Below are 13415 nucleotides of genomic sequence, written 5' to 3'. Positions count from 1 at the left end.
ATAATAACAATTTTGCATGTGTTGTTCTTTAAGAGTGCAAATACTCAAGTTTACAACATTAAAGGTTTCTGGCTTTTCCTGATAAAAATGTAACCAATCATTCAAATATATACTTTCCATTAGTCCTTTCAAATCAGTGTGCTATAATGCAGGTATAGATTTTTTTGTTTTCTTGAATAATATTTCTGTACCATCTTAACCTATCATCAAAGATAGCTATGCCCCTCTAAATACAGCCTTAAATACAGCAGCTTTAATTAAAAGAGGAAAGCAGCGCACTCTAGTGAGTAAATTTGAGTATTACAGGGCTAATAGTGGTTTCAGTAATTACAGCAATGCCTCACTTTTTTACATTACTGTGAATAATAATAAAATATGAATATGAATATTAAAGACAGTAATATGCTGACTAACAATACAATTAAAAGTAATATCAGTACAAGTTCAGTTCAATCATAATGCTGATCACCACACACACACACACACACACACACACACACACACACACACAATTTCTCTAATTTTCTTTTTTTTTTAAAGAGTAAAAATGTAGGATACAGTAAGGCAGTTTACAAAAAAATAAATAAAAATGTGCACATCCGATGGGCAAAAAAAACTCAATGAGGGTGCTCAAATATTGTAAACATTAAGAAAAAGGAAAAGTTGACACACCACAGCTCATTTCATGTTCTCACCACAGGTGACGTTTCGAGCCGTATGGCTCTTCAACAGACAATGAACACATATGCTACTGAGCCCTTAAATACTAGCAGAAATTACATCCCATGACACACACACACACACACACAAAACTAAACTAAATAATCGGGCTACAAATTGCATAGCTGAAATAAAAGTGAAAACATAAAATACAAAGAACAAATCACAACAGTCTTACATACACACCTGATCAAAAACATACAAATACAATCAGAATCATCATGGAGGTGAGAACATGAAATAAACATTTTGTCATTTTTGGAGCTGTGGTGTGCCAACCTTTCATTTTTATTAAAGTAAGGCAGTTACAATGGGATTGATTGGGGCCGATCCATAAATGTTAAAACACTCACTAGTTTCAATAGTATGGCCATAATAACCGTTGCTTAATAACCTTATCAAGTTCTATATAATTTTTACATTTTGTCACCAAGACAATGCAACACCATAAACTAGAGTTTAGCTCCATAACTAAACAAAAATGTTTGAAAACCTAATCTAACCACAGTCTTCAGGATTATGTAAAAATACATGTAGATGTGTTTGATTTGAGATAGAGATAAACTCTGCTGGAGAGCACCACTCCAGGACTGTCATAAACCTTGAAATGACTGTAAAATTTAAACAGCTCTACAGTTCAAATAACACACTCATTTTACTGAAAGAGTTCATGTGAGTGCTTTTAAAATAATAAGCTTATCATTTCTGCTTTTAAATCATCCACAAATTGGCTCCATTTACAATACTTCCAAATAATCTCATGGCCACAGCAGCAGAAAAACATTTGGTTTATCTTAAACAAGATAGATAGATTTTTTTTTTTTTTACTTTTTTTTTAAAGAAGTATTTTTTGTGGTAATCAACATTATACGACACATGCTAAGCTTGTGTTGAACGCAAAATTCTTTGTTTATTGTCAGTATACAAAACAATCAAACTCACCTCTGAGCTCCAGTAGAGAGGCCCTGAGTAATCTGTCCGTCCCCTGATCGTGTTCTCTTTGACTGTGTACACTCCTCTCTCCACTGCTCCATGGTCACAGATCTCCAGTGTGGCCAGCTCCCGCATCAGGTCTGACTGACTGACCGACCTGCGCTGCCTCGATAGGGGAGACATGCAGGTATATCCAGTCCTTGAAGGCGAACGGCCCCTTGGCCCATTAATTCGGGGAAACTGACCTTTAACCTGCATCCTACTGTAGCTCTCACTCCGGCGGCCGATGTGAGGCTCTGAATGGGGTGCAGCTCGCCCACGTTCAAACTCCTGGGGAAAGAACAGGACGCCTCGAGCGAGGCAAGGGCTGGGGTTCAGGTAGCGGGAGGTGGAAGGAGCATACCTGGAAAGCTGAGGTTGACCTCTGATAATATATCCCAGGGTGGGATCGCAGGGGTCATAGGAACTGTATGGACTTAAGAGGGTGGAGCCAGTGGTGTATTTGGGGGGTGAGTAGACTGGAGACATGATCGAGATGTGAAGACAAATCAGCTCCAAGGTGGAGAGAGCCAAACTGTCACAAAGACAAATACAGTCCGCTAGAAACAAAGCTGAAGAAGAGTAACCCTAATGAGACTAATGCTTTTTATATCAGAAGTTGTGTGCAAAATGTTCAGCCTCAGCAAATAATCTATATTAGGTTATAACATGTGGAACTTCTTTTTGTCTTGCTCATGCAAACACAAAGACAACATAATAAACGTGACTTGTCTCATCTTACAGTATCAGTTTTGTGCAAGTAGGACAACAGTCAACTAGAGTAACTAGCAGATAATGTAAACTGACACTCAGAAGGTTGATGATGAGTGTTATATTTGAGAAGTATTATAATTTTGGATTTTTGTTGGACAAAAAGAGAAATGCAGAAGATCTTTCAAAGACCACAACCTTCAAGAAATGGCTGAAGTCATGACTTCTCTGTGAGAACTTAACTAACCATGAACAAAGACACTTCCTATAAATAAAGTAAAAAAAAAAAAAAGCATCTTTTTCACAAGCAAAATTTTGAGAAGGGTCTACGTCACGCCGTTGTCTAGTTACACTTACTACTATGTTACTTCTCCTTCAAAGAAAAACATGGCATGGTGGATAATCTTTTGAAATACATTTATTTGATGTTTTATGTATGAAAAGTTTGTAAAGCAAAATTATATTGCTTTCACAGCTTATGAAGTATGAAATATAAGCCTCAACATACAACAAATTATACAATCAAATGCTATTGTATATCAGTTATAGCTACACTCCACCCTAACCCTAATCTTAGCCCTTCCATAACATTGAAAATTACATAGTGAAGTCATAACTATAATAGGCTACTTTAAAAACTGGGAAAAACAAACAATAAGTTCCATAGTCTATGATTTATGAAGGAGAAATTCTGAAAAAAGAACATGATGCTGATGAAAGAAGATCATAATAATGACAATAAAGATGAGGGTAAAGATTATAATCCTATTACTTGTTTCACTTCGGTTTCAGTTTGTTATAACCATTTCTTACTATGTGTCAGTAAGTTGTAGTTATTTTAGCATGTGTGTTTGGCTCAGAGTTATTTTTTTAGGATTACTGATAAACTAATGTAGTTTGATTTGTATTAGTTATCCATTTTAGTTTTAGTTACAGTAATGTTGTCATTTTATTCGTTTATTATTATGTCTATATAGGCTTTTTATTAAGTTTTAGTTTGATTTCATTTGAGTTATTTCAGTACTTCGACATACAAAATGGAAATGAAATAATATAGATATATATTGAATGTATTTATATATATATATATATATATATATATATGTACATGTATGTATGTGTGTGTGGCTGTACATACACATATGTAGTTGTTTTTTGGTGTTTGGCTTAGTGTTATGTTAGAATCATTATACCTTTTGTTCTTTTCATATTTTGAATTGTTTTTAGCTTTATCTTTTTTGTTTTCATTCAAATGTTTAGTTTTGAAATGTTGCTGTACGCATTTGTCATTTAATTTCTTTTATTTTCTTAAATGTGTGTGTGTATATATATATATATATACAGTATATAGTGTTTATAGACTTTCAGCTTTGAATTACTTTTTCTTATTTGTAAGTCGCTTTGGATAAAAGCGTCTGCTAAATGACTAAAGTAAGTAAAGTAAAGATTAAGTAGAATGTGATGATGATGATGAAGATGAAGAGAGAGTGCTTGTAGTGATGTAGATTCAGGGGAACTGACTGAATGGAGGAATGCGCATTGGCTGAGTAATTAAGTAATGCACTGCTGCCTATTAATGCTGTGGACGCAATCGGAGCAGAAGTCAAACAGAGACTGTTACTGTAGGATACAGCAGTTACTATAAACACTGCGTTTACTGCCCACTCATGAACGCTGACTGTGGAAAACTGCTACTGAAAACGGCTGGTGGTCTCATTAAACTGCATGAACGCTAAAAACGTGGATAGACAGGGTTTGTAGTAGTAAGTTTAGCTGATGTGGGTAAGTTATGTCATGTTTAATCCTGCGCAAGAGCCTCCCCCATAACCCTCAAGATGCTTACCAGCGGAATTCCAGTCCATCCTCCCGAGTGACCAGCTAAATGTTCCTGTATTTCCCTAAATACCACGCGGTACTTCAGGATTCAGCAGAAAATCGTACGACACTGGCTCAGCATCACGCACTCGAAAGGGTTGGCTGGAGTGACAGCATACCAGCACAGAGTCCTGCTCGGATATTTGCGCTTTTCTCAAGTCTGGATTTAAGGAGCCGCCTCCCAAGCGGTCGCCATAGCAACGCGTTCTCTCTCTCTCTCTCGCGCGCGCTCTCTGTCTTTTGGCTTGCTGTAGAAGCCATGACTAATGCACTATGAATAGAAGCAGAATCCATGTGAATTGCTCACTTTATTCTCAAATAAATCATATCGGATTAAAAACAAAACAAAACAAACAAACAACCCCCTAGAATAAGAAAACATTGTTACAGTAAGTATGGACATCAAGGGTTTGGTCACCAATCAGCTGACTACATACGTTCCCACGGTGTCACGGCAGTCCCAAACCTACAGTTGTGTGGTGTCATGAGCAAAGTGATTAGAAACCGTCCTTGAATCTTCCATTAATATCATTATCATCATCATCAAGTATGAGTGATATAGCCAAACTAAATTCCAAATGGAGTTGAAGACTAAAAATTCACCTTATGTCAGTGATTCATACAGTACATTGAGTATTTATAGTACAGGGCAAAAGAGTTCACGTCCATCAAACATGGCCTATTATATACAGCTTAAATAAGTGATGCTTGAAAAGTTGGCTACTCAAGAACATTTGTGTGTTGGTACCGAACACTATTCACTCATTTGCATCCACAGGAATACAAAGCAATGCAAATGTTGATTGGCATTTTGATCTCAGCAATACTTTAGTATGGCAAAAAAAATGGGTTTAAATAAGAAACAACATGGCATATTGAGAAATAGATCAAGATAGGGTATGCATTTCATCAAATCAACTAAATAAAAACAACAACAATATAACTGGTGTTGAGAATTATCATCCATTCTTGCAACACGTGCTCTCACGTTTCAGTGATTTTTTTTCTTTTAGGGAAATGCATCATCTAATATGTAAATCTTGCTAATCTGTCATTAGTAGCTGGAAAATATTCAGTAGTTGTCTTTTTATCACTACGTTTCAAAGTGACAGTTTGCTTCTCTTTTTTTTTGGTTTCTGGTGTTTAGATGTTGTGCCAAAGAAAAGATTTGGGATTTTTTTCAGGGTCTGAAGGAAGTCAGGTTATCATATTGGATCGAGGCATGTTGTTTATGTTTGAGATGTCCAGCTGGTGAAGGATCACTTGGTTACATTTGATCACAGTTTTCACTTCGATGAAGGGAACTGCTCAGAGGTGGTCCTCACTGCAGGACTGCTGATGCATCACATGCATATCCCTTCACTGGCTCCGTTTTGCTTTTCTTTTCTCTTCCCTTTCGTCGGTATACGCCTCTCTCTCCCTTGAACTTGCTTGGTGGGTGTTAAGAGAAGAAAACTGAGGTGTGTGTTTGCAGTAAGATATTGACGCTTACAACAACAGCTATCAGAAGAAGCAGGGGTTGAAGGTCAGTACTCATACTGGTGACTGTTAAGAAATAGAAAAAGAGGAGAGATTCATGAGAACGGTGGGTCAAGGAGTTTACAATTTGTGTTGCGTGTAATGGGACTTCATAGTGAAGTCATGAAGAATGGACATGACTCACTTTGGTTTAGAGTTACAGAGGACCAGGACATCAACAGATGATGCTGCTGACATTTAATATGCAGAGGATATATTTGTGTGAGTGCAGTGTACAAGAGTGTGTGATGATGACACTACAGTTATAATAAATGGAAAATGTGAAAAATGTATAAATGGACATACAGCAGTATAATGACAAACCTCCGGTAAAGAAAAATGAATAAACTTACAAAAGCCAGTTCTGATTCTGAGTGGATCTACAACTTCAAGTTACATATTATCAAGTACGTTTAAGTCATTTTCATTTTTTTATGTATGAAATGTTTTTAAGGCAAAATTATATTGCTTTCAAATATTATATTTATGTAGAATAAAAGCAAGGAAAATAAAGTTGAAGAAGAGCAGCACTATTAAAAAAATTAGTGGCTGTGTCTGAAATCACCCCCTATACCGTAATATAGTGCGCTATTTGAGGGAACAGCCATTTGTAATGTTTTTATCGAATGCATTCACTAAATACCATAATGTACTTCAATAATAAGCGTACAGCCAATGTACAATGAATGGCTAGCCGCTAGAGAATACCCATTTACTGTGAGCTCAAGTCAAATTAATTCCTGTGTCTCACCAGAAGATGGCATCTGCAGAACTTCTGGTGCATTCAGTGTCCAAATGTGCTCACTCATTTTCATTCACCTTTTTAGTGGACTATATTAGTGGAGTAATGTAGGTAACAGGGTATTTTGGATATAGCCAGTGATTCCTAGGGGAAGGGCTCTGATGACATTCCATAGTTGGCTGTTTTTTGTAGTAGGCATAACTCGTACTACAGTCAGATACACTTGGTTAACAGAGTGTTGCAGGCAAAACCTGATGAGTTAGCATTTTAGCACTTCTGGTTTTAACGTCCTAAATTCAATGGGTTTTTTACTTTTATTTTTTGCTTCTACAACTTTTGGGTTGGCTTACAAAAATACATAGGGACTCCACTACTCCATTCTGCTGTGATTTGTTTGTAACTATTTTCTTTAGTGGAGAAACATTTTAAAAGTAACTGGCAATATTGTGTTTAAAATGTAAGTTTAATTTAAGTTGCTTTTTTTTTTTTTTTTTACTATTGCATAAAAGCAATGTCACCCATGCAGTAGTACTGTGTTCCAAGAGTGCTAATAATTAGTATTACAGCGCTGGGATATTTTACTCTTTGTAGCATGCCACTTTAGGCAATGTTCACCTATTAAAAATGTGAAAACAGCACGTGTGTGTGTATTCGCAGTTTACCTCGGCAGCTCTTCCCATCTCTTTGCAGCATTCCTGTCACACAGCTGCACACAGCGCCTGTTACTTGACTTGTGCAGATCTGCTCACAGCCACCATTATCCTCTTCACACCAGTCTGAATCTAAAATACACACACACACACACACACACACACACTGTTATAGCTTGCTATTAATCACCTTGCTAATACGCACATACACAAAACACCCAATTATACACCCGCCTGTTACTTGACTTGTGCAGATCTGCTCACAGCCACCATTATCCTCTTCACACCAGTCTGAATCTAAAATACACACACACACACACACACACACACACACACTGTTATAGCTTGCTATTAATCACCTTGCTAATACGCACATACACAAAACACCCAATTATACACCCACATTCTATTGCCTCCACTATTAAACTACACACACATTCCTCTCTCTCTCTCTCTCTCTCTCTCTCACACACACACAGGTCATGCATTCATGCATAAATCTAAAATATACTCCATACCTCTTTTTCTGATTGGTCCCACTGATAGGATCTGTTCTTTATGCTGACTGTAATCTGTATAACTTCGTTTGTTATGAGGGCAATTCTGTAAAAGCAAAAAGCCATTTTGAATCCAAAAGAAGCACTTATTCAAGATGATTGATGGAGAGATGAACAAGATGCAAAAACATCACCAAATTCACACTAAATCATGTTTGTATTTGTCAGACCAAGCCATGTTTTAGTGGCACATTATGTACCAACCCCCTTTACCATTGTCTCTATTGTTGTAAATGGCAAAACAGCTAAAAATTAAAAGGTGTTTGTCGATGTGTGTGTGTATACAAGCTCTCACCACTTTGCAGGTGTTGGTCTCTGAGTCACAAAGAGAGACGTCACAATGCAAATGCACCTCATCATAATCACCAATGAACTTAAAGACAGTGACGTGGAAGCGGCAGGTGAGGGACACGCCATTCTCAGCCATGCCTATAGTATTATCCTTGATGTTAGGACACCTGGAATTACAGGCATGTGAGAGCTGTAAACTCATTGGTATGTATTTGGTTGTGTAGTCCTCTTCTGAACTTTGTGCGGTATTTGAATATGTTATTATGTTAAATATGTATTGAAATATATGTATGGCTCTTTTCATGAGCTATTTGCTTACCCTCTCTCTATGATAATGTAACGAAGGCGATCGCTGCTGTAACGAGATGGTGTAGCCCAGCACATGTTCACAATGAGAATAAGCTGTTTATCATCTGCTCCTTCCACAAACACCCCCACAAACAGAATGTCCCTGGTGCTCAGCACCACTTCTCCCTCACGGTATGGATGTCGGTATGAGGCGTTCTTGTAAAGGGCCATTTTTGTGATGAAGTTGCCCTCTTGGGTCGGTAGAGTGAGGTTTATTACACTTTGGACAATAGAAAAAGGGAGTTTTTATCTTTATCATTTTATCCTTATCATATTATGTTATCTATATCGTGCTTGTCATTTATGATAATAAATGTGGTTGTTCCATGATACACAAATAACATGGTAATACAGTGGTAGTTTTTGGGGGTTTTTTTGTGAGGGGTGAATGTCTGACCTGAGCATTGGCTTCAATACCGTCTCCAGGGAGATCTTGATGTCCAGTTCATAAGCACAAGAAAACTCCACATTGATGGTCTTATCACGTGTCACTACATTCCCTGTGTTGTTCACACTCTCGATCCACACCGTGTTCTTGTACATAATGTGTGTTCCATTCGACTAGACTCACAAATACACACACATGAACACACACATAAAGTTACTGTGAATTTAATTACCTTTCCACAGAAAATAACATATTCAGCAAAGCAGACAGCACATCAAGTGCACACAATGAAAATTAGATTATGAAAAGCAAAAACACAATGAGAATAGTATCTTCTGCTGTAAATCTGAAAGTCATGAATAGTTGCAAAAGATCTCAGTTGAAAACACATTTGGAAAGCAGTTTTAAAATGTATTGTGTACCAACCTGAGTAATTTAGAACTAAATCAGCAAACATTTAATAATCTTATACAGTGAACCAGAAAGACTATTTTGTCCTCAAAAAATGTTGTAATATTTATCAAACCATAAGACTAACTTCAGCTCATTAGTATTGAATTATGGATGGTTTAATGAAAAAACATATTTTGAATGCTTAACTCCAAAAACTCTATTAGAGCTCTACGGTTATATCTAAACCAAAATAAAGAAGACAAGAACTCCTGCTTAAATAGTTTTTTTGGACACACTTTATAGGTGGTCGTTCATGCATGACAGCTCTCTTCACATGACCCACACAAGAGACTCGTTGTAACGTTATAACATTTTTTATAGTATTTTCGTCGGTTCCGTCCGCCATACTGGAAGAAAGCTCTTCGCTGAACTCATCGCAAGACAGCAAAAGATCTGCATGAAAATGCCTCAATTTTCAGTGGAAAAGAGGTTTCTCAGAAGGTAAAATTATTCCCCAAATTAAAGTGTGCATTAAGAATGCTTTCTGACCCGGCATAGACAGCAAGGGAACTACCACATTCAAGGCCCAGAAAGGTAGTGAGGACATTGTTAAAATAGTCCATGTGACATCTGTGGTTCAACCTTAATTTTATGAAGCTACGAGAATACTTTTTGTGCAAAAAGAAAACAAAAATAACATTCATGTTAGTACCACAACGCATGCGTGTGCATTCCTCTACTTGTAAATGCCAGCTCCTGTGTCAGCAGCACCACACGCAAGCATCATGGAACTCTCGTGAATGGTGGCGAAGACTGACACGAAAGAGAAGAATTGTTGAAAAAAGTCGTTATTTTTGTTTTCTTTGCACACAAAAAGCATTCTTATAGCTTCATAAAATTAAAGTTGAACCACAGATGTCAACCACAGAATTCTCATTTTTGGGTGAACTATCCCTTTAAGCTGTCCTAGCTGGTCTAAGCTATTTCTCAAGTGTCTTTTCTCTATACAAATGTGCACCAAACCTGAACTTCTTTGCTTGTATTCACATATATGTAAATGGATGTGAATGGAACAGTTCATTTTCTTTACCAGGACCAGTACTTTCCACTCTCTCAAGAGGCAGAGCTCTTAGTGTCTAAACTGAGACAGTCTGATCCTGAACAATTGTTAATGAGGGAAAAGAGGGATTTGTTCACCTGTACAATAGAGCCACAATGTCCCTTGGTATTGTTTATATGGAACGAGATGAAATCCTCTCCCTCGATACCAGCACAGTGCTGGTCGTTAATTCGTACATCCTCTCTCTCAAAGCCCAACTGGAACAAACGGCACTTAGAGATAGAAACCTCCATCTGAGCGTGTTTACAGGTCACCTCTGCCTGGATGATGTCATCCTCACCTACACCACAAAAACAAGATGTTCTGTATTATCTTTTCTCAATATTTCATACCAATTCAATGTGACCTTTTATTTTAGCAGTTAGCCTGCTGCTATAACATAAAAAGTAACTAGTGCAGGATAATGTGACTGGTATACTACTTTTAAGTATGAGCAATTATGATAAAAACAACTTCAAAGAGACCCTACAAAGGATTTATATTTATTTGGATTTATATATTTGTTTCACTCACTAATGTCAGTGCTGGGTAGCTCAGGGCAGCCACACAAATCTCCTCCATTCTCCTGCTCACACGTGTTGTTAGAGCAGATCTCTCCTGCACAGGGGTCATAGATCCATTCTGCTAAAGACAGGTCCAGTTACAAAGTTAGCACAGAAAGTTTCTAATAAAATATTTCAGTTTTGTCAAAATTGTGAAAGTGACTTGTGATAATCTTGGAAGCATGGACAAAAAATAATAAGACAAATAATACATATAAAATGTACTTCTAAAAATGACAATTGAGCTGTGCTGCCTTTCACTTTCTACACTTCTCCATCTTATCCTGTAGGTGGCAGCGTCCTCTTACAGCAGTTCTCCTGGGCGATCCACTTGGTGGTAAGTGTGCCGAAAGAGCGGCAGGCCTCAGCGTAGGCTGCCATCGAGCCGCACACCTGGGCCTTACGGTGGTTGTAGCAACCGTCCATGTAGCAGGACTGGTAGAAGGGGTGAGGGTCCAGTAGGCCGTGGCAGGGCTGGAAGAAACCTTTAAAATCTGTGAGCTTCAGACAGTTTTCTTCTCCCTGGAGCTCTGATACTGCTGTATTATCACAGGATTGAGCCAGGGCCACATACTGCGTCTCATCACAACTACAGGCAAGAGTCAGGCAATGGAGGATAGAAAATGAGTGGCAATGTAATAAGTACAGGGTGAAACTAATTAGATGAGTGATAAATATAACGGCACACTTTTTCTTGCTAACCTGTTCTGCATGCCATTGGTTTTCCAACTCTGAGCGAGCTCCAGTGCACTGACGGCAGGTTTTCCACGAGAGGTGATATAATCATCAGTGGGGTCCCCATTGAAGTTCCCACACAGTCCGCACACCTTGTTCTGCAGCCGAGGGCCCATTGTAATGCTGAGGATGTTGAATCTGTTATAACGCACCTGGATGTCCTGGGGAGTGTCGATCACCAGGAATCCCTCTGATGTGGATACTCGTGTCATTAGACCTGTGACAAAAGGTACGGACACGGGCGTACCATTTACCTGAGGTAAAAGAGGAAAACACTTAGCATTTAGCTAGGAGACATTTAATGTCTTAATCATCATAGAGTAGTTTCATAGTTAACATAAAAAACAATCGCAAAATCCATCCTCTAAAGCAGGGTTTCTCAACTCTGGATTCAATCTCCATTTTCCTGTAGAGTGTGGCTCCAACTCTGATCAAACTCAACTGCTTATCACATTTTAGTAATCCTGAAGACCTTTATTAAGCTTGTCCAGATGTGTTTGATTAGGGTTGGAGCTCAACTCTGCAGGACAGTGGACCTCGAAGGCTTGAGAGGTTGAGACACTCTGCTCTAAATGTTCATTTTGAAATACCAGTTTCTCCTTTAAATTCTCCTAGGAAATTCAAGACCACTTCACCTGTGTGATGTCCTGTCCCATACATAATTTGCCAAACAAATTCGTTGTTCCTACCTTGACTGTGTTTCCGGAGATGAGAATGTTCTCCTCGTTGATGTAGAGGTAAGCATGGGAGATGGTGGTTAGGTTGGGTGTACTACACACCTGAACAAGCTAATGTCTTCAAGATCACTAGAAAGCTACAGACAGGTGTGTTTGATTAGGGTTGGAGGTAAACTTTGCAAAACAGTGGCCCTCCAGGACAGAAGTTGCCCAGCCCTGCTGTAGAGTGTAGCTCCAACCCTGATCAAACTCAACTGCTTATAACATTTTAGTAATCCTCCTGAAGACCTTTATTAGCTTGTTCAGATGTGTTTGATTAGGGTTGGAGCTCAACTCTGCAGGACAGTGGACCTCGAAGGCTTGAGAGGTTGAGACACTCTGCTCTAAATGTTCATTTTGAAATACCAGTTTCTCCTTTAAATTCTCCTAGGAAATTCAAGACCACTTCACCTGTGTGATGTCCTGTCCCATACATAATTTGCCAAACAAATTCGTTGTTCCTACCTTGACTGTGTTTCCGGAGATGAGAATGTTCTCCTCGTTGATGTAGAGGTAAGCATGGGAGATGGTGGTTAGGTTGGGTGTACTCCACTTGTCAAAATTGGCAATGAGTTGAAAAGATAACTCAGGCAGCTTGTGACAGATCGTTGAAAGAACAAAGGAGCATGAGGCAGGTAAACGAAGAGAGGCACCATCAAAAGTACGGAAGACGCCGCCACCCGATGCTACACAGTGCTGATTACGTCGGGCAAAGCATCCTCGCACACCATGACGTAGAACACATTCCTCCTCTGCTTTGCATCGCCTTGGGTCACACTGAATCAGATTCCGTCCAATACACTGACAGCGTTTAGTGCAGTCACTGTTCCAGAACAACTGCTTAGGCTGAGAAAATAGAGTGAAAACAACAACAACAACAACAACATATTTGCGTTACAAGAAAAGGCAGAAGAGGAATGCTAGCTCTCTACATTTTCTGGACAACATGAGTGGGGGTTGTCCATATAAAAGCTGGTATAAAAAAGGGGGGGCATGCTGTCTTACCTCATAGTATTTACCATCCGTGTAGCATCCACAGTTCTGACTGAGGATACAACTCTTGCCGTTGACCACAAAGCCTAGGTCACACTGGCACCCCTCAACACAGTACTGGTTACAGTCTCTCTGTCCACGTGC

General features: G+C 38.6%; 1 protein-coding gene and 1 long non-coding RNA gene across 2 annotated transcripts in view; both read right to left on the bottom strand.

The window, feature by feature from the left end:
- Positions 1 to 4567: 4567 nt before the first annotated feature.
- LOC107587670 (uncharacterized) lies at positions 4568 to 7295 on the bottom strand. Its single transcript, XR_001609498.1, has 2 exons — positions 7201 to 7295; positions 4568 to 5823 (listed from the first exon to the last, which is right to left on the bottom strand). It is a non-coding gene; the product is annotated as an uncharacterized lncRNA (long non-coding RNA).
- A 62-nt stretch (positions 7296 to 7357) lies between these two features.
- The window catches only part of LOC107587714 (alpha-tectorin-like), an 11523-nt gene continuing 5465 nt past the window's right edge, over positions 7358 to 13415 (bottom strand). Inside the window, exons 9-18 of the mRNA XM_016275596.1 lie at positions 12744 to 13124; positions 11530 to 11816; positions 11136 to 11416; positions 10799 to 10909; positions 10363 to 10565; positions 8782 to 8945; positions 8356 to 8604; positions 8041 to 8203; positions 7707 to 7791; positions 7358 to 7485 (exon numbers count right to left, since the gene is read on the bottom strand). Coding sequence (XP_016131082.1) covers positions 7358 to 7485; positions 7707 to 7791; positions 8041 to 8203; positions 8356 to 8604; positions 8782 to 8945; positions 10363 to 10565; positions 10799 to 10909; positions 11136 to 11416; positions 11530 to 11816; positions 12744 to 13124 — 2052 coding nt within the window. The remainder of the gene's footprint in view (positions 7486 to 7706; positions 7792 to 8040; positions 8204 to 8355; positions 8605 to 8781; positions 8946 to 10362; positions 10566 to 10798; positions 10910 to 11135; positions 11417 to 11529; positions 11817 to 12743; positions 13125 to 13415) is intronic.

The sequence above is a fragment of the Sinocyclocheilus grahami genome, unplaced genomic scaffold, assembly GCF_001515645.1.
Source record: "Sinocyclocheilus grahami isolate Dianchi unplaced genomic scaffold, SAMN03320097.WGS_v1.1 scaffold95.1, whole genome shotgun sequence".
NCBI classification, from domain to species: domain Eukaryota; kingdom Metazoa; phylum Chordata; class Actinopteri; order Cypriniformes; family Cyprinidae; genus Sinocyclocheilus; species Sinocyclocheilus grahami.
Note: the sequence above shows the minus strand (reverse complement) of the source record. Positions and strands in the feature narration are given on the sequence as shown.